General features: G+C 44.1%; 1 protein-coding gene across 2 annotated transcripts in view; it reads left to right on the top strand.

Annotated features, from left to right (window-relative positions):
- Positions 1-21,389, top strand: part of SETBP1 (SET binding protein 1) — a 375,892-nt gene that overhangs the window by 10,661 nt on the left and 343,842 nt on the right. For both annotated transcript variants that reach the window (XM_027118403.1, XM_027118404.1), the window contains exon 2: positions 10,285-10,932. In XM_027118403.1, coding sequence (XP_026974204.1) covers positions 10,447-10,932 — 486 coding nt within the window. In that variant the 5' untranslated portion in view covers positions 10,285-10,446. The remainder of the gene's footprint in view (positions 1-10,284; positions 10,933-21,389) is intronic.

Below are 21,389 nucleotides of genomic sequence, written 5' to 3' on the forward strand. Positions count from 1 at the left end.
GTTTAGCTGCATTGCCCTCAGATAAGTCTACCATTTTCATCCCAGTTTACACGTGGTATGGTGGAGGATCAGAGTTTAAGTGACTACTAATGCTGGATATTTAAAGACTGGTGGCATTATGGTTCAATGGAAAGCAAATGACAGTTGGAGTCAGACAGAACTACCTCTGTGATTTCAACAAATACCTCAATTTCAGTTTTCTTATCTGTAAAATGGGTACATCTCGGGGTTAAATCAAAGAATAAACTTAAAGCACTTATTATATACTATTTCCCTCTTCAAAGTTAGGATCATTTTCTTTACCATGTGGATCTTCTTTAATATACTTGGACAAGAAGTATTATGATCACAGTTATTTCTTACAGGCCAACCCTACATATTTAACCTATTTAGGTGCTATTCTGCATATATTATTTACTTTTTTCCTTGGAAGAGTCTGTGAAGAGATTAGGAGGCCGATGAGAAAACTGATGCCCAGAGAATTTAAGTGATGTGGCAAGTCAGATGGCAAACTGGTTTTAGAGCTCCTATGTATAGAAGTAGCTAGGAGCGTTTGGCCAAAAGCTGGCATCACTTTGTGTTTTAGAGACATCATGATCTAAATGTAAAAGCACAGACTTTGGAATGTCATATAAGCCTGAATTTGACTGTGGCTCTGGCACAGGTAGCGTGTGCCCTTGAGCAAATTATTTGCCTTCCTGGACATTTACATTTACATTTCCACATCTTTAAAATGAGGATGGGTCTTCTGCATCACAGGGCTGTTGTTTGGATTAAACTGATAATGGCTGTAGAGGCCATTTGTTGTATTTAACCCCCTCTCGCACTACAAGTGTGTGCTTTTCTTGACTGAGTGGAAAGATGCAGGCAACAGGTAATATGCCAAAACCAGAGCTCCATCTGTAAACTTGAGGATTGGCCTAGCCAGTGCTGTGGAGACCTCTCCCCGGGGCCGAAGACCCAGGGCTCGTGCTGTTGTGTTGTGTTATTGGTTCCCAGAGGAGGCACTGTTCTTGCTGCTAGAACTGGAACTGTTGGTTAACAGTGTGCTCTCGGCCTCAGGCCTGGGAATTTGATTCTGCTTCTCTCCCTGTCATGGAGATCCCTGAGCACAGGGACTGATTCTTAGTTTTATGTTAGGTTCAGCCAAGCAGACCTGCAGAACCAGTAAAACCTATGCAGAGGTGTAAGGTACCAGCTCTGTCTTTGAAGGGCTTCTGGTCATCAAGTTGAGGAGAGAGGGCTCAGCACCTGAGAAGGTCAGAGCTGGAGGGCCACAGAGTTCACCTCATCACCTCCCGTGTTCTACAAATGAGGATGGGGAGACCCAGGGAGAAAAAAGAACTTGCCTAAGTTCACCCAGCTCCGAATGGCAGAGCAGGGAATTGAGCCTGGAATTCATGGCTGAACTAAGTCTTATTTCCTCCACAAGACAAACTGGGTAGAAGAAGAAAGCGATAGTCAAACAACATCAAAACACTCACGTTAGTAGGTACAAATTAAACTACTTGTTTGTGCTTCCCATTGTAAAGGGAGGTGGAGGAGGTTGGTCTCCAACGCCCAACTCTCGGGCTTTACTTGGGATCTGCAAAGAAAAGGCAACATTTAGCCAAAAGCCAGTGTGGGTGACACAGACTACAGGAGTAAATGAAATTTACCAAAAGTTTTGAATGCCCACTAAGGTGATCCCAACATGATCTTTCATAAATATCTTATTTAATCTTCAATTACTTCTCAAAACAGCCCTTGAGGTAGGATTATTACCCAATTTCCAAATGAAACTTGAACGGTTTAAATGTAATTTCCAAGAACACTACTACTAAACGGAAAAGAGAGGTTAAGTAATGTAAACCTGCGACATTAAATCAGTGCTACTTCCGTTCCTCCTTTCAAGGGGAAACATGGCTTGGACACTTGCTGTTGGACACTTACTGAGTATGTTCACTGTCTTCAGAACTGTGGCAGAGACCCACTTAAAACCCAGCTGTTAACACTGCAATACAGTTTGCCAAATGCTTTGATAGCAGAATGCCCAGGGAAGTGAGAGCAAGACCACCTGTGAGTGTGAGTGCGTATAAGTGTGTGTGTATACATGTGTACACACAAGGGGAAAGGAGGAGAAAAGGAAGGCCCAGCCGGTCTTCATGAAGGAAGTGAAACTTGACCCAATTCTTGAAGGATGACTTAGAGGTAACCAGGTAGAGAAAGAAGAAAGGATGGGCCAGCCAGAAGAATTAGGGAATTATATGAAGTTAAGCAAATCAGTGGGATTTGGGGGAGCTGCCACTCAAGAGATGCTGCTGGGGAATGTGGTGGGTGTAGGACTCAGAGAAGGCTGCTTGGAGGAGGTGAACTGTGATCAGGAATGTACCACACAGGTATGTAATATAAAAAAGCCACTGAGTCTGCTCTTCATTCTCTGCTGGAGACCACTGGTGTGCTTGCAGGGTCAGAGAGCTGTGGCAGAGCTGCCTTCGCCCTCTCTGATTGAGAGCTGGTGAGGGTTGGGTTGCTTGATCACTTTATCCGTGTTTATGGAGCTTTTACTCTGTATGCTTCTGCAGCATGTGGACTTTAGAGACACAACATTCAGAGTCATGGGCATCCGAGTCAAATGGCACCTGGCAGGTCTTTGACACGGCCTCTCACTCAGCATTCACACAGTGAATAATTTGGATCCATGGATCAGGAGCTGTGCCGGGCCCTGGGGGTTCCATGGTTAGCTAAACAAACACAGCATGTACCCTCAAGGGCTTCCCATTTAGTGGGGCAGGCAGAGTTGAAACCAAGAGTAGTACAAGTATTAATTATAAAATATAGTAAGTGCTAGGAAAGAAAAGCTCTATGCTCTAATGGCACAAAACAGGGAGTCCTGATGTGGTTTGTGAAGCTCAGGAAGTACCCTTTGACCTGGGCCTGAGTAATGAAGAGGTGTTAACTTGAGGGAGCAGAAGAGGATCCCAGACACATATAAAGTCCCCCAAGAGGAAAAGGCCACTTCTGACTCCCCACCTAAATACCTCAGAAGACATATAGGGAGATGAACGCTCAACCACCCCAAAGCCAAAATCAGACAGATGGTCAGTCTCTTGCCAGAATCTGAGAAGGGATTTCTTATAACCGTAGCCAATGAGCCTAAGTTGAAGATGCAGCTGCTTTGCTATCTGTTGCCAGGTAGGCTTACACTCCATCCTTTTACACAGTTTGTCCCCCTAAGATCAGAAACTCAAATTTCTGTCAATAAGAAAAATAGGCAGTCATCAGATCTACTGCACAGACAACTTTAATAAAACAACCAAAGACTGTCTTCTCCCTAACATCATTATACATATTCTCAAAGTCTACAGCTTTCAGAGAACAAATGGGCAAGACTGGAGGAGGGAGGTTTGCGAGGAGTCGTTGACTTCTGGGCAGAGATGTTTCCTCAAGGAAAGTTCTGAGGTAGACATAAAGAGTCTATGTGACAGTGCACATTGTGGATTTCAGCTGCTCAGAGTTGCAAAGAATCTGACAGAAGAATCCCCTTTTAGTCACACAAAAGAGTAGTAGGTAGATGTCTGCTATCAGTTGTGTAAATGCTTAACACCCTGTTCTCTTGATTTTTTTCTAAGCCCTGATTTGTTAAGTTTGCTGATTCTTGTGGTGTAAACACTCCTACCATAGCCAATTTTCAAGCTATCAACTTGACACCACAGAAAGTGGACCTGGGATGAGACTCACATGGGTGGGCTCTCATGAGCCCCAACATACCACTATTACTATTCACTAGGAACTGAGGTGACCAGATCACTGATAATAGCGATAGCTCTGAGAGAAGGACTTGACTGACTTCAGGATGGATGGATGATGGAAGGTAGCAGTCTAGTGCTTTCTCTGTAGACAAGACTGCCCTGCATGGCTTTTTCCTCAGAGCATGAGTGAAGAGAACTAATGAAACACAAGACCTTAGGCGAGAAACACTCAGAACAAGGAAAAAAGAACAGTATTGTGATATTATTTACTACAATAGCAAAATAAGAATTTTAGATAGCTGCCAGACATCTGCAACAGGAAGAGGCATGACCCCCGGTGGAAAAGGAACATAAAGTAACAAGGAGAGAGAATGCTGAGATGAAAAAGCATCAGAATTAACAGAAAGAAGGATGAATAAGGTTAGATTCCAGGGATACAAAATGTGCAATTGCAAAATTAAACATCCACAGTGAAGTCAATAAAGGCAAAGGGAGGATGGAAGACAGAATTATATTGGTGTTATGGACCTTAGATTAAGGAATGCTCTCCCACAATGCAAAAAACAGTGAGAGAGAGAATGAGACAAATGGAGAACAGAGATGAGAATTCTAAACTGAGGTTACAGGAAAAAAATTAGAAGCCAGAACCACTGAATAGAAGAAATAACTAAAGGAATAATTGAAGGGAACGGTTCTGAACTAGAAATAACCTGCACTACAGATCCAAAAGACACACTATATTCCAGGAAAAATAAAAGAAGTGACATCCACACTACTCATTTTGTCATTAATAAAATTCTATTACAGTGAAAAAAAAAATCTCCAATTAGAAAAGCATGAAACAAGTTACCGACAAAGGAAACAAAACCAGGCTGGCTTCCATTTTCTCTTCTGTTACTGCAAATGCTAGAAGACATTCTACAGAGTTTTAAGGGAAAAGGTTCTGACCTGAGGATTGTATAGGCAGCTCAGTGTCTTCTACATGTAAAGATGAGAGAAGTGTCCAGCCTTATGGGGTCTGCAGAGTAAGGAGCTGAGGTAGGACTGAGGATGAGGAGTTTGGGGGGGAGTTTGGGAAAGGTCAGGAATGAGGCAGCAAACTCTTCCTATATTTGTCATTGTTTGCCTTTAAGACCTTATGAGGTGCATTTGCTATTAAAAAAAAATTTACAAGAAGCATATAGTTCCATTAGAAAAAAAATAAAAGAGATAAAAACTATAACCTAATGAGGAAGACCAGGAAGACATTTTTTCTCATTTCATTGATGAGACACCAAGGCTGAAAGAGGGCTTATGAGGGCTCGTAAGTGGCAGAACTAGGTCCAGAATCCGCATCTTTTGACTCCTGTTATATATGCCAAGGGCTGTATCGGTTCCACCATGTTGACACTTTGGAAAGCAGTGGTCAGGGTGATGATGGCCTGAATGTGCCCTGGAAGCAAAGCAGATGGGAGAGGTGGATGATGCTGGGAAGCCCAGCCCAAGCTAGTTTGTTTATTTATTAATTCAGTCAACCAACATTTCTTGAGTGCCCATTATGCACTGGGTACTGTGCTAGGCATTGGGATTGCATAGATGAATAAAATGCCACTGATGTCTGTTCTTAAGAGACTGAAAGTAAAACTGTAAGGGAGAATTCCCTTTAAACATAGAGCAGTAGTGCTCTTTGGTCAAGTCAGTTGGTAAGGGTAAGCACATAGGCAAAGCCTAAGCCCATCAGAACTGCCTGGAGGCCTTGGTACCAGCCAGAGTGCTGGGCCCCACCATAGGTGGGGCCTGAGAATTTGCATTTCCACCAAGTTCCAGGATTAGTAAGAGTTCCCTCAAGGCTGCAGGTAGTGAATGTGTTCTAGACTAGGAAAAATACTTCCATTTTGTAGATCATGGAGGAGAGAGGATGTACTTACTCCCTGGGACTTATTTGGGTCATGAAGCACATGGAGCCAAGCAGGATTCCCCTGGGCCCTCAGACAAATAATTCTGTAGGCTCACACTACCCACTTTGGTCTATGGCTGTGCAGTGTATAATCACACAGTCTTGAGTATGGAACAGACCTTGGCCCTGCTCAGTTCATTGCTGGGATAAGTATGGAGTAAGGGACTTGTCTAGCATCTCACGGTCGGTGAAAGGCGGGCCTAGTCTTTGGACTGCTCTCTCAGTGTTCTTTCCCAAGCACATCACAGCCCCTCTCCTCTCCCCTCTATTCTCCTGGAACCTGCTGAGTGGTCATTTCCTAAGCAAGCATTATTGTTCCTATGCTGCTCCTCTCATTTCAAGTCCTGCAAACAGCCACAGAAGGGTTAACTTTTGTTGGCCTGAAAGCCTGAGCCAGTACAGAGTGTCCATTGTGTGCTGCCCCCTCTGGAGTCATTGCTGGCTGCTGGAATGTGACAAGGCAAACCGTTTTCACCTTGCTCTTGTTTTCACCCTCCTCTGTGAGTGCGTTGAGTGAACGTGTGCGTGTACTCACAGGACACGTTGGCAGTAGTGCCACAAGAGGACTCACAGTGGTCTCTCTGATGCACCAAAAAATGGAACTGTGAATTTGGGCTGGTAGGTACGTGCTGGGAGAAGGCAAAAGGAGAACAACAGCCTTGTGTACTTGTGAAGTAAACAAATGGGTTATGTTTCTTTGCTCTTTACTTTTGAAAGTGTCTCTCTTGCATGTGGTCATGAGGGGCATAGACAGTGAACTGTGCAGGGGCCGCCTGCCTGGGTGGAGCTACAGTTGGAGTAGTTTGAACCACAGGACTTTGATGAGCTGTCAGGGGCTAATTCATTTTCATTCAGAAAGAACTCCATGAAGTCCTCCATGTGCCCATCCTGCGCTGGGTGCTGAAGCAAATGTAAGTGTTGTACAGTTACAGTTGGTCTCAGCTTGAGCCTGAATTGCAATAGAGTAAGGAAAATAAGAGTTGTGTACTGAAACAATGAGAAGACATTGTATGACTAGCATTTAGTTGCAAGCTCTGCAGCTGTGAGCAGTGTTAAGTTAGGCCAAGGAGTGAGTGCTGTGGTCCAGAGTTTGCAGTATGTTGCCATGGAGAAGTGAAGACTTGGGCATGACCTTGAAATGTGGGAAGGCTTGGGATCTGTTTGTTCATTTGCTCATTCATTCCTTCATGCAACAAACATTTGGAGAATACCAGTTGTATGGCAGGCATCACCTGCATGGTTGGAAGAGGGTATAAGAAAATATTCTACAAAAGTATCAAGGCAGAAAGAACTCTGTGTGTGTGTAATGCCACTGTGGAGACTGGTGTGACTTGATAGGGAATGCAGCTTGTTGGCTAATGAGCCCTAAGACTGAATTCTTAAGGTAAACCAGTAGGGAAAGTCTGGAATTGATGTGCTCCTGGATGGGATTATTTGAAACTGCATTACTGTTTCATCTCTAGTTTTTATACTTGCGCTGCCCTGGTTTGGTCCTCATGCAACAAGAATTGAATTTCAGCCGAGCCTCTTTATGGTCCCCCTGCCTCTAATATCAGGTTCCCTTAATTCAGCCCTCACACCACATGCCGGAATTATCTTTCTAAAGCATAACTTTAATAATACCCCTTCCCTACTGACATCCCCTACTTAAATGGCTTCCCATTACCTTTAAGATAAAATCCAGCTCATTAGCGTGCCATTCAGTGATGTCCATGATCTGGCTGTAACCTTTTATCTCCAGCTATACCTCTTACCAGTCACCACATTGTACCACACCTCCTAGCCAAACCTCAGCTTTCTCTTTCCTGAACATAACCCTGTGTGCTCCTGCCCAGGCCTTGCCTCATGCTGTTCCTTCTGTTTGCCATATCTTCCTTCCCACTCCACTTATTGAAGCCCCTCAAGGTCAGAGCCATATCCTATGCTGTCTTGAGGACTTCCTGTGTAGTTTCCTATCTATCAGTCTACACCTTGCCCAAGTGGAAAACCCTTTCTCTTCCCTTTGTTTCTATCCCTTATATAAAAATCTGTTTTGTTTTTCAAATCGTTCTTCAAGAGTGTAACCTCCTTGAGGAAAGAGATTGTATTTAAATTGTGTATCTTAGGATCTTGACTGGAGGAGAACTGAAAAAAAAATTGTTGAATATTCATTTTTTTTTTTTTTTTTTTGCGGTACGTGGGCCCCTCGCTGCCGTGGCCTCTCCCGTTGCGGAGTACAGGCTCTGGACGCGCAGGCCCAGCGGCTGTGGCTCAGGGGCCCAGCCGCTGCGCAGCACGTGGGATCCTCCCGGACCGGGGCACGAACCCACGTCCCCTGCATCGGCAGGCGAACTCCCAACCACTGCGCCACCAGGGAAGCCCTTGAATATTCATTTTTTGTGGATCTCTTACTATTTGAGTTTCAAGTTTTGGAACTTTGTCTTCTATATTAATTAGTTAATGATTTATACTACTAAATATAAGAAACTCTGAAGTGGGTCACTTTTTAAAGGGAAGATACTTTCTCAATATAGATAATTTATCCACTTCGTACTCCTATCTATTCCTCTAAAGTTTAGAATTTACTTTCTTTTCTCTCATCACAGAACCTGCAGTAGCTATTGACCTACTCTGGTTTAAAGGTCCAAATAGATTTAGTTTAGGAAATTTTATGGAGAATATACCTCAGCTTTTGCTCTGACCAAAGGACGCTTTACTGGTAGGTACCAGGGAATTAAAATGTAACGCTGGAGATTCCTGCCAGAGGGAGTAAACCACTGAACACTGTTGCCATAAGAAACATGGCTACCAATTTGTATGGTTTTTTGCTCAGTAGAGGTAAATAGGGACAGGTTCTCAGGCATCTTGATGCCTCCAACAGCAGTGTGTTACCTGACACTAGTAAGAGAGGCTTCAATGAATGTTGATTTGAATATGACTTTTTAAAACCTATGTAAGGTTTTGGGCAGGTAGGCAGATCAGTCTAGATGAGACAAGAATCTCACAAGTAAAGGAAACATAGTGTCATCTGGTCTAACTACCCTCCTCTGCTCCTAAGTGGGGACTTGGTCCCTTTTGTAGCATGGGGCACAGGTGGCAGTCCAGTGTTTGCTTGACAACTTTGGGAAGGAGCCTCATGCTCTCACCAGGCAGCCACTTCTCTTGCAGAAGTGCTGCATTCATTGGGTTTTCCCCTAAGTGGAAGCAGTTGTAAACGTGTCTTTCTGTGGGGCTGCGCAATTTCCAGGAGCTGAGTATGTTCCTGGGCTTCTCTGGGGAGCAGGGTCCATGTTGAAGCCCTGCTGCCTTGCTGGCTGTCTTCCTCACAGGGCGTCAGCTGAAAATGTACTGATTCCAGTGGGAGGAAGTACCCGTTCGGTTTCCAGTTCTTGGCTGTTCTGAATGTATGTTTGCAGGCATTTTTGGCATTTTCTGGTGGGCACATTTGCTGGTCAGTTCCTTAAATTGATGGGTTCAAAGGTAGCAGCCTAAGGTATGCTGTAATGCCTTCTGCTGACTGTTCAGACATTTGTGAAGGCTTGGATGTAATCTTACCTACAGCCAGGGGTAGAAGGAGATGATGTCTTGAAGTTGAGGGCGGCCCCAGGGCTTGAGGTTTTTCTCTTGAGAATGAGCATTTGGGCTTTCTTTTGAGCTTTAAAAATTATGAATATGAAATTGAGAATAATGGGACATGGAGTGAATAAGGGTGAAGGATAGTTTAGCTGATCCTATGATGGTTTGGTGAGGAGGAAGGCAGAATAAAAAATCCTGGGGGGATTCCTGGCACTTCCAGAGGCCTGTGAAATGCTCCCTCTCTCCCCTCTCTTTTTTGTTGTCATGTAGACATACGGTACTTTATTTAAGGTCTAGGAAGGGAATTAAAACTGTCTCGGGTGACTATTTTTATCTAAATGATTGATAATGATTAAATAACTTTTGTGTTGGAAACATTTTTAGCATTTGTTTTGCATTAATCACAGCATTAGAAGTAATTTCTCACTGAACTCTTTTTGTTTTCCTTTTACAAGGCTTCACCTAAGCTTTGCATTTGTTTATTTTAAGAAATAAAGACAAGACTTGTGCATGATTAAAATAATTCATAGTGAAAGATAATAAAGGAAGAATGGTCCAGAAGTTCTTCTTCTGAGGGGATGGAGAGATTGGCCCAGGCAGCCCAGGGTTGTGTTCAGCTTTGCGGACTGTTCTTCACATGTGAGAGGGAAGTTGTGCAAGAAGCCAGCCAGATGCAGTTTCCACAGACCTGAGCATCAGCACTTAGACCTCCTTTCATCATGGTTGGCTTTGATGGTGACTCAGCCAGCTGTGGCTTTAGTATAAGAAGCATCTAGCTTGTTATTGGACCGGAGGACTCACCTCTCTTATCTTTATCCTTGGGCCCACAACCATAAAAATTAATAACAATTCAATGGAAGGCTGTGTGTGTGCGTGTGTTTCCCCCTCTGCTCCAATATAATATAATTTGGGGATGTGCACTTTCTGGTTTGATTTATTTCCAATCATTTTTTTCTGATGCCATAGATAAGTGAGGTGGGATGGGGCTTCTGGAACTTAGTTTGAGTTACCTTTGAGGTCATTTTCCTTCCTGCCATGGCTAATTATCTCTCTGCTTCTCAGTTGCAGATCTGATCCCTTCTGAACAACCTCCATCCCTGGGACTCTGAACCCAGCAGCTGGACCACTTTCTCCTTGGAATTTTGGGTGCCCTTTCTTCTCACCTTTTCCTTTTCCCTTTTCCCCGTCCCCCTCCTGAGAACTCTTGGAGACTGTAGGATTGTCATGGAGTCCAGGGAAGTCTTAAGCAGTTCCCGGCAAAGGGGGAGCGAGTCGGAATTCCTGCCGGTCTCCTCAGCCAAGCCCTTGACTGCTCCTGGCTGTGCAGGGGAACCTTTGCTCTCTGCTCCGGAGACTGGGAAGGGAATCCCAGTAGGCGGAGAACGCATGGAGCCAGAGGAGGAGGATGAACTGGGCTCAGGACGGGATGTGGATTCCAACTCCAATGCAGACAGTGAGAAATGGGTGGCAGGAGATGGTCTGGAAGAACAGGAGTTTTCCATCAAGGAGGCAAACTTCACAGAGGGGAGCCTGAAGCTGAAGATTCAGACCACGAAGCGGGCTAAGAAACCCCCAAAGAATCTGGAGAACTATATATGCCCACCCGAGATCAAGATCACCATCAAGCAGTCTGGGGACCAGAAGGTGTCCCGTGCTGGGAAAAATAGCAAAGCCACAAAGGAGGAGGAAAGAAGCCACTCCAAAAAGAAGGTAGGGATCCCTGTTGACTAGGTTTTTTCTGTTTGTTTTTGCCATTTTATCCTCAAACTTTAAGGGTCTATTTGCTTATTACTTAATTATTTATAAATTACTAATCTCCTTGATGGAATACTTAGGACCTGCAGAATAAATGTCTGTGATATCTCGGTACAGGATCCAATTTATTATTATGGATACTATCGACCAAAAACAAAACAAAACAAAGCAAAAAAGAAACTACTAAAATTATAATCGTGGAAGTTCCTATTTATTGTGTAGCAGCCAATTGGCTGGGTCAGATCTGGCTAAGCTGTGACAAAATTTGAGGGTGTTTTTTGTTTTTTTTGCTTTAATATTTGCATTTGTTCTCACAGTCGAGAGTAGGATGTTGAAAATTTTGGTCAGTCAGAACAGTCAAGAACAGTTATAACCTCCTTTTGGTTTCAATCACTGCTGTAAATCTTTCTACAATAGATAAATCACTTACTTGACTGAGGAAGCCCAGTCTTTGTAGTAAATGAGGCTCTTCTAGGGCTGAGAGATCATTATCCTGGAAGCCAGTGGTGAGCTTTAGAGCTGGAGAAAGGGAAGGGGTAGGGGACTGGCATGAAGCTTTATCTAACAAACTGTAGACTTTTAAGATTGAGTGTTGAATGAACTTGGTACATGGTCATTTTCCTCATAAAAGTCAATGTGGGTGTGGAGCTCTCTAGGTGATTTAGTGATGTTCTTTGGTTGGGAATGTATGGATCTAGGTTTCATTGTATTTATTTTGTGTCACAGAGGGTTACAGAGACCTCCATTTCTGGGAGGGGTGTGGCACTCAGCTGTGATAGCAGAGGGCTGCCCTAGTCTAGAAAGTTTTTGTTTCCAAGAATCTCTGGGTCTTGTGAACAGCTCTGAAAGGAGCCCTCTTGCTGACAGAGTTTTGCAGTTCTAGGTAGTAGATGTTAACCAGAGTCTTTGTAACTCTTTCCCCCACATCATAATTATTTGGACTCTGGACATGATGGAAGATAAAATGGTCTATATGAATGAACCTCTCTCCTTTATAGCCCAGAGATAATCTGTAGTGTTTCTGTTGACAGTGGTTTTTGAACTTTGGGGTAGTCATTTTCAATAAAGTTCCTAAGAATCATGTTGTTTCTTTAGTGTAGGGCTTGTGCCCTTCCTTATGCTAGGCATTTTGGCAGATTTGTCGAAGTTAAAATCCAAAAACTTGGACTAGAAGAGACATTTCTGGGTGACCAACACCCCCAGTTTGCTGAGACTATCCTGGTTTTTAAACGGAAAGTCCTGCATCCAGGTTCAGTCCTGGGCAAGCCAGGGCAGTTGGCCATTTTACTTTAACATTTGGACCACAAAGGAATCTTTAGAAATTGGTGTGTTTTTATGTAGCATAGAGGTAGTGCTTTCCCCTCTCCCCTCCCCATTTACAACTTTGCGATGCTTTGTGGGTTCTCTGTCATAAAACCAAGGATTATCTAGATGCACATGGAAACTTTTGAGATTTTTGCAAGCAGATGCAAAGAAATGCAAGCAGGCTCAGAAAGTTAGCCTTTGCTTTGGAGTTGGGTCTCTTCAGCTTTGAAAATGAGTGTCTTTGACCCTGGTCACTGAGATGGCACAAAGAGTGTTGTTGGATTTTTGTGTGGGTGACCAGTCTTGAAAACTGTGGTAACAGTTTTCCCTCCATCCCCATCACTGCCAGAGTTTGAGTAGCAGCCCACAGTTTTGGGTGTGCAAACCCAAATTCACTATCCTAGAAAGAGAGTAAGTTGTCCTGGTCAGTACTACTTTCCTAAGGCCATAAGATTGTTCCCAAATATAGGCTTCTGTCTATTGGAATGCCCCAGAATAAAACTCTGGAATTTGTGACATGGGGATGATTTCAAAGCTGAAATGTGCAATGGACCTCCACTCTCATATCTGAAATTCTCAGGCTGGTCATTCTCACCCAAAAAGTTGGATGCCCTTTTGTGCTTTATTGGAAAGAGAGAAGAAATTGCTTCTTTGAATACGTGACTTACCAAGTATGCTTTTCTAAGCCTGAGCAATTGGAGGGGGAAGAAAGGAAGGAGAAAGGCTGAAATTCAATGTACAGTGCTGTGTTATGCTGGCACTGTAATGGGAATATCTATGAAAATTTTAAATTGTTAGAAGCTTGCTTCATATTGTACTCCTTTATTCTTCCTACGTTATGCCTAGAGCTGATTCTTTCCAGAGATGAACGAATAAAGTTATCGGTACTGGGTCTTAATCATTTGATAGATGATAGGTAGTTCTCTGATCTCTATTGGGATAGAATGTGAACTTTATTACTCTTCAAGTGCCTGTTGTTTTGCAAACAAGGAGTAAGCAAAAGCTGGAGCTGAGGTGGAAAGGTGGAAACCTTGCTTACTATTTGTACGGAAAAGTTCAGTGGAATGAGCTTGCAGAATTTATTTATTTGTATGAATGGGAAGTACATGATCAGTAATTTGAGATAGGGAAAAGGATGAGGATGGCATTTTGTAAGCATCAGATCAGTGTCTCACTCTAAAATCTAGTCTTCTGGATTTTTTATTTTGAGGCAGGTTGCTCACTGAAGAAGTGTACATGGAGTGGCCCTTGGGACTCAGGTCCTTTGCTAAGAGCTTGGAAAAAGGCTCTGTTGAGCTGGTGCTTGAGCAGGTGGAGATGCCTACTTGGGTATCACCTGATCATATATGCTGACTTAGAGCAGGTTTGGCAAACTGTAGTCCGTGGGCAAAATCCAGCCCCCCGCCTATTTTTATACAGCCCACAAGCAAAGAATGGTTGGGAAAAAATCAAAAAGAGAATAATATTTTGTAAGATGGGAAAATTATATGAAATTCAAATTTCCCTGTCCATAAATACATTTTTATTGGAATGGAGCCACATCTATTTATTTACGTTTCGGCTATGGCTGCTTTTGCACTTCGACAGCAGAGTTGAGTAGTTGTGACAGAGAGTGTATGGCCCTCAGAGCTTAAACTATCTGCTATCTAGTTCTGACCAAAAACACTTGTTGACCCGTGACTTAGGGGAAGGACAGTGAGTTTTAGGATAACAAGGATTTTGTTTTATTTCATTTTGTTTTGAACGATTCAGCCTCCAAACTTGGAGGCTGGGGAAAAATGAGCGTTAATCATTATGTGCTTTTCTTGTTGTTTTTCTGTTTTTGTTTGTTTTACTTTTGCAGACCAATCAATTTTGTTCAAGTCATTGTTTGACAGCCTTTGGCAAAGACAGCTTATATTGGATCCCAAATGATTTGCTTTCTCATTGTTTTTTGTAAAAAGAACGTTCTGTAGGATAATTATGGCATTCCTTACATATCACAGCTAGTTTTCTGCTACTTCTATCTGTACATGTTCTACTGCTGTGGGGTGAGGAGATGTGGGGTGAGGAGATGTATGTGTGGTATGCTTAAGAGCTTTATTCCAAATTTCAAACCTAGGCCCAGTCCTCCAAACTGGAGAGTTGTTACAGATTTTCAGGTAACAGGGCCACTTCAGTAGTAGGATGTTAGGAGGGACCCATGAAAATACCACTTAATTGGCTCAAGGATGCGTGGACTCTTCTAACCAGCGGACAGATCACCTCCCTTCCATGTAAACTTAGGATGGCACTTGAGATGCTGCCTGGAAGAGGGTTTATGATGAATTGATTTATGTGAGGTGTAAGAGCAGCATTTGGTAAGAAGTGGAGGCTGAAAAGAGAGCTCAGAACATATTTTAGGGCCTCAGAATTGTCCTTTGGGCAGGTCCTGAGTTGCAGATGGATGATCCCATAAATGCACCTTGCTCTTTATCACAGCACCCATGTTGTTGCATCTTAGACTGACTCAGGTAAGTGGTATAATAACTTAAGCTTCCTCTACTTTCCTTCTAGGTCACTCAATAAAAACAATAGAGAACATGAGAATGAGTCTCTAGAAGCAAGTTCAGGTATAACATGTGAACTTAAAATGTTCCAACAATGACAGGTTTTTTTTGTTTTTCTTTTTAACATCTTTATTGGAGTATAATTGCTGTACAATGGTGTGTTAGTTTCTGCTTTATAACAAAGTGAGTCAGCTATGCATATACATATATCCCCATATCTCCTCCTTCTTGTGTCTCCCTCCCATCCTCCCTATCCCACCCCTCTAGGTGGTCACAAAGCACCGAGCTGATCTCCCTGTGCTATGTGGCTGCTTCCCACTAGCTATCTGTTTTACATTTGGTAGTGTATATATTTCCATGCCACTCTCTCACTTTGTCCCAGCTTACCCTTTCCCCTCCCCGTGTCCTCAAGCCTATTCTCTACGTCTGCGTCTTTATTCCTGTCCTGCCCCTAGGTTCTTCAGAATTATTATTATTATTATTTTTTAGATTCCATATATACGTGTTAACATACTGTATTTTAAGAGGCTCTCAGCTGGGCAGAGTTTAGCAGCTCTCCTCTTTCTGAGGACTTTCTGTGGGTGTCAGGATACCCACCAGGTTCAATGGCATGAGAAGGAGAGGGTGTTCTGAGACAAGCACTGTACAGTGATCCAGGGTAGAAAATGTGGTGTGGTTATCTGCACCAACTGGCTTTGTGACTCTGGATCTGGAATATAACCTTGCTGAAGCCCTGGTTTCCTCATCTGCCAAATTGAGATGCTAGTTTCCACATGATATAACCCAATGTAAGATTTTAGGAGAAAATGGGTAATTTACAGAGCACACGTCATAGTAATAGTTCCGATTTATTGAGCCATGTGGCAGACCTGCGGCTAGCTCTTTTATCTGTATTCACTTTCTCTACTAGTCCTTATTACAGTCCTGTCGGAAAGATGGTATTTATTTATTTTTATTTATTTTTATTTATTTTATTTTATTTTATTTTTTTTGCGTTACGCGGGCCTCTCACTGTTGTGGCCTCTCCCGTTGCGGAGCACAGGCTCCGGACGCGCAGGCCCAGTGGCCATGGCTCACAGGCCTAGCTGCTCCGCGGCGTGTGGGATCCTCCCGGACCGGGGCACGAACCCGTGTCCCCCGCATCGGCAGGTGGACTCTGAACCACTGCACCACCAGGGAAGCCCCAGGTGGTATTTATTTACAGATGAGGAAATTGAGGCTCAGTGGCTTCAGATAAGCAGGAGCAGAGTTGGCCTTTGAAGTCAGTTCTTCTAGACTGTTTGGCCAATACTGGAGTCCAGGCCTCAAGTGCCCACACGGGACAGGGCTTCTGGGAGATGAGGATCCAGCATGAGGGCATTTCTCTCCACTTTCCCATATTGGCGAGGATGGCAGGATCATAACCTGGCCTGCTGTCTTAAATTCCAAGTGTTTCAAAGCCTAATGAGTTAGAGTCTTATTTTTTCCTTTATTGTGCTTATGGATTGTTATTTGCTTCTGTTTTGTTTCCTTAGACTTAATGTTCCCCTTCCCCCAGCTTCATCAGGAGAACCTATTTTCTCTAGCAGCAGAGACATCAACCTCATATTCCTCAGGGCCTGCGATGGTCCTGATCCATGATCAGGATTCCTTCTTAGTAACCCCATGTAGAACATCATCACATGTGTATGGAAAGACCCTGTATTCTCTTTTGAGCACTCATAACCCTCTCTTGGGAAGTCTGACAGGTCACAAATTCATGTACTGATACTTCAAATAGCACCTCCCTCGTGTCAAACACACAAAATATGGGAGAGAAAAAAGGCTTTTTAGGTGGTGTAGATGGGAAGCTAGCCTGACATCAGATTGCAGAGAGTGATGAATATCAAATAAATTAATGGGTTTGCATTTAATTCTATAAGTAATGGAAGTGCTCAGCAGGCTTTGAATTGGGGAAAGGAAGGGTTGGGGGTCCAGGGAACATGATGAAAGTGATGTAGGGAAGAGAAGCATAAAAGGAGAGACTTGGTAGTACAGTTGTCAGTAAGGAGGGCTGCACCAGGGTTCTCCATTTCCCCTGTAAACTGCTGAGATGCACATTTCTCGCCTGACCCTCTATGGGTTATAGCAGTTTGGAGGGGCTGCAGGAGGGAGGGCATGTTGGGCAGGGGATGAAAGGTAGCTCAGATTGCTGGACCTCTGGTGCTGCACCCATCTCCATCTCCTCATCCACTCTGATGGGTGGTCCTGAGCATCCAACAGAGAGCCTTCCACCCTCCTTAGGGTTCAGGCGTCCCTCCCTCGCCATCATTTGTGCAGCCCCTTCTCTGGTCACTCCGAGGTGCATTGCTTGGCTGAGGGCTTGCCCTCCCTTCCTCAGGGTATGTGAATGTGGTGCTTTGAACTCCTGGGAGTATATGAGCTTCTTCCCCTACAACACCCTCAACCTGGCTGGGAGAGCAGGTCTGGTCAGCATTTCTTCACAAGAAGCTGAATTTCCCCTCTCGTTTAATTTTATATTTTCTCTCTATAGATTTTTTTTTTAAAGCAGTATCATTCCTATTTATTCATCAGAGTGCCTGAAAATTTTGTTTCCTGATAGGTTTCTCTATAGTTATTTTAGAGCTAAAAACCTTTTCCATAAAGTAATTGTATCTACCGAGCAACAGGTTACATTTGACATCTGGAGTTGGTGTTCAGGAAAGAACACTGGACTTGGGGACAGGAGCCCTATGTACCAGCTCTGCCTCTGTTATTAACAGCTTCAATAAGAATGCTTTACCTTCCTGGATCTCAGTTTTTGCATGTTAAAAAAAAAAAAAAAGAAAGAAAGAAAAAGAAAACAAACAGCTTTTGACCTCTGAAGCCTTATTTCTCTTCCAAAAACTGGAAACTTAAAGAGTCATTCTGTTAGATGAGGCAAGACTTTCTCTTTAAGAAAACTAGTTACTATAAACAAAATTTTTAACCTCTCTTCGGGACCCACTGTTCTGTTATCAGATTGTTTCCTTTTTGCCCCAGTGTCAAAAGGCCTAAAATCGTGGGAGCAAATGTCAGAGTTGAGCTTAAAAAGTGGTGAGATTTATCAGACTTGCATTCCATGAAGATATTCTGGGAATGTTTGGTTCCCCTCTTCCCTCCTTGTGTGCTTCTTGTTTTCTTCCTGTGTTTGGGATTCTCTGGGGGTTTAAAGCATGGTGCTGGCTCTTTTCCTCTTGGTACTTAGTTTCATTTTGGACTTCAACAAGGAACATCCTTTGGTGAACTCTGTGCCATTGAAGATAAACCTGTCAGTAAAAGCAAGAAAATTGTGTTCTCGTCTGATAGTCATTCATTCCCTGAATTGTTCAGGTAAGAAATAAGGGATCTGTTAGAAAGAGTACCTGTCCTGAGAGTGGATTTGAACTCAGATCCCCTGATTCTAGAGCAGGTTCTCTGCAGAGAACCTGCACTAGAACCTGGGCTCCCTATAACCTTAAGCAAGTTACTTAACCCCTTGAAACAGTTTCCTAACTGTGTGAAAACCAGGATAATAGTAGCATCTCTTTGCTGGTGTCTTGTGGAGATGAAAGTGCCTGGTGCGCTTAGCACAGCACCTCACTCAGTGTGCATCACCTTTATTCCCGTTCTGCTTCCCTCTCTTCCAGGTCACCCACAGGACCCTCCTCAGTACAGTCACAGCTAGGTACACAGTGACCTGCAGTTGTGCTGGGTGCCTAGGAGGGGTGGGCTGTCTAAGAAGCCATGTGTTTCTTTAGGCTGATCCTGTTTTAATACTGCTCGTGGCTATGTTGAATTGTGTTGGCTGGGTGGCGGTGCCAGTGTGTTTATTTCTGATGCCTGCACAAGCATCTACTAATAAAGCATGCCACTAATGCTTTTTTTTCTTGGTGGTGAGAATTGGTATGGGATTTATTTAGAGATGATTCAAAGGTCTTTTATCTCTGTGGTCACTTATCTGCCAAACCAGGATTGCTGCTAAGCTCAAAGCATGACTCAAAATGAAACTTTTGAAGTAGTGTCATAAGAACGATCAAGTGGGGTTCAGCTGGTACTTCCTTGCACCCCTGACACGCTCCCAGCATTTGCAGAGTCACCCGCCCTTCTCCATCATCCCAATTCTACATCCTTGAAAAGTCCTCTCTTAAGGCATTTCCAGTTGACCTTCAGTTGCGTTGCCTTTTTTTATTTTTAATAAAAGGCAAGAGAAATAATCCTGTTTTGCCCTTCTCTACCCCATCCTTTGGGTCTTCTGATTCCTGCAACTCTAAATGAAAAACATCCCACCTTCCAAACACTACAATGCAGGACATCCCAGGATGTCCCTCTCCTGCCTTTCTTGTTCACGAGACATGAGTCACTTTGGTCAGGAAGTCGCTGGGTCTGGTTAAGGTTTCCTAGGCAGAGAACATGGGGATGTGGCAGTGAGGTTCTCAAAGCCTGGGCCTCAGGCATTGGTTCAGGCTCCTGACTGCCTTACATACAGAAATCAAACACATGAGACAATGAAGCCTTGTGTTATAGGGGTTTGGTTTATCCACAATAAGCTAAAAATTCGTGTTATAATTTTCACATGGCCAAGTTACTTTGGGGAAATGGTTTCAACTCGTTTGGTCCTCAGGGTGACTTGACTTGGAAGGTGGCATTAAGACTCTGCTCCCCGCATGCCCACAAGAGGAGCCAGTGGCCAGAGGGAGAGGCTGCCAGTGGGAAGGCAGAAACTCAGTAGAGCCAGGTTCCCAGGAGGTGTGCAGACAGACACAGCATGCAAACACCCACATGGACTAGCTGTTGTATGCAGTGTGTGCAGGAGTCTGAATTATGTGCTGTCTGGTGAAGCCGCAAGCCCTTGGTGCAAGCTGAGGCCGCAGTCAGAGCATGTCAGCCCAGGATAGCCAGCCCAGTCCCTGCACTGAGGGCAGGTTTGGATGACATAACTTCTAGGGCTCCTTTCCACCTTCCATAGTATTCCATTGGATCTTGGCCTATGAAGGCAGGGGGCCTCCGTCTGTACCTGGAGTGTGCCTTTGCCTCTGAAGTCCCAGGTTTGTGCTTTTTCTTGCCTGCCCCTCCCTCCTCAGACTAACTTCCCTCACCTCCCCACCAGCCTCTGACCTCACCAGGGGAAAGAGTGGAGGCCTTTATTGACTCTGAAAAATCCAAGCAGTTCCCATCTTGGTACCTGGCCCTTGAGGCCATTTGATAATCATCATTAGTATCAAATGCAGGTTGCTTCAGTGTGTTTTTCTAGACCTTGTTTATGGTGTTTTTCCCACAGTGTCTTTTTTGGCCCTCACAAGTTTCTAGCCAGTTTCACAGTTGGGGTGGGGTGGGGGAGGATTGGTGGAGATGGAGCAGAGTGGGTAGAGAATTCTTGAAGGGACAGGGACAGACAGCAGTTCTGTCCTTCAAGGTGGACCACCATGCCTTGCCAATAAGAAGTAATCATTTGCAGATATGAATGTGCCCGGGAACGTGGGCAGCCTTTCATGCCAGGCCAGTTAGTTCATTTGTTCAGCGCTGTGAATGAGAACCCATTCACAACACTAAACAAATCGGGGGTTTCAGCATTGTTCACAACAGACTGTATCTCTGGAGAACAGCCTTAAAGGAGTAGATCATGGGTGTGGTTAAAGGAGATCTATTTGTAGCATACAGTGGGAATCTCCGTGATTTCTCCATCCTTGTCCTTTCAGGGAAGCAAGAGGTGGACACGGGTTTATTTGGCTGTGGGGCTCTTTCTTGCACCATCAGGTTCCTGAACTTCCCAGTCTTCCTACTGGATTACTGCCATTGAGTAAGCGGCAGGGCAGCATCATGCTGGGATATGGGTGCCATTGGGTCATGAAGGAAGGCAAGATCAGGAGATCCAGAAAGGGTCTGAGAACCAGGAGTTAAATCTGACACAGGCCAGAATCTGGCACCAGGTCAGGAGGCAGGCGAAGGCCAACCACAGAAGCTATGGGTCAAAAGGAAAGAATGGGCCCACAGTTGGGTCACACTTCCAGCATCATGGACTTCACTGAGAGTCAGAAGATCCTCTGAATATTTCCATTGCAGCCTCGCTCATAAACAAACAGAAGACACCTTCCAAAATCCCTCATGGACAGTGATTTGGCCGCTGCTCAATGGCCCTCAGGGAGGAGGCTCGCTGCTACCTCTTGAGGCAGCTCTGGTTTTAGTAAAGCTCTTTCTTATGTTGCACTAAAATCATTCTTTTAAAGCCTAAATATTTCCAGTTCCTGAAACTGTTCCTGGGATTCCATCGTTTCCTGATGCCAAAGCACCTTGGTTCGTATGCCAGGAATGCTACTTTGTCAGTGTCCTTCCTAAAAGGCATCAGTGGGGAGGGCTCACAGAGCAGAGGACAAAACTGGAAGGTGGTCTGGGGCTGCAGGGGACTGTGCCCTCCTCCACTCTAAGCGTAGTATCTCTATTAACAGGACCCCGGACTCTGTCAGCTTTCTGGCAGCTTCATCATTGTCAGTGTATACTGAGCTCAAGGTCAAGGAGACTCCAATTTAATATTGCCTTCTGCTACTTTTGCTGGTCTACATCATCACATCCTACATACAGTGGACTCTGGGCCAAAATGCAGGT

Source organism: Aethalodelphis obliquidens, unplaced genomic scaffold (genome assembly GCF_003676395.1).
Source record: "Aethalodelphis obliquidens isolate GAN/ISIS:26980383/991018 unplaced genomic scaffold, ASM367639v1 scaffold19, whole genome shotgun sequence".
NCBI classification, from domain to species: domain Eukaryota; kingdom Metazoa; phylum Chordata; class Mammalia; order Artiodactyla; family Delphinidae; genus Aethalodelphis; species Aethalodelphis obliquidens.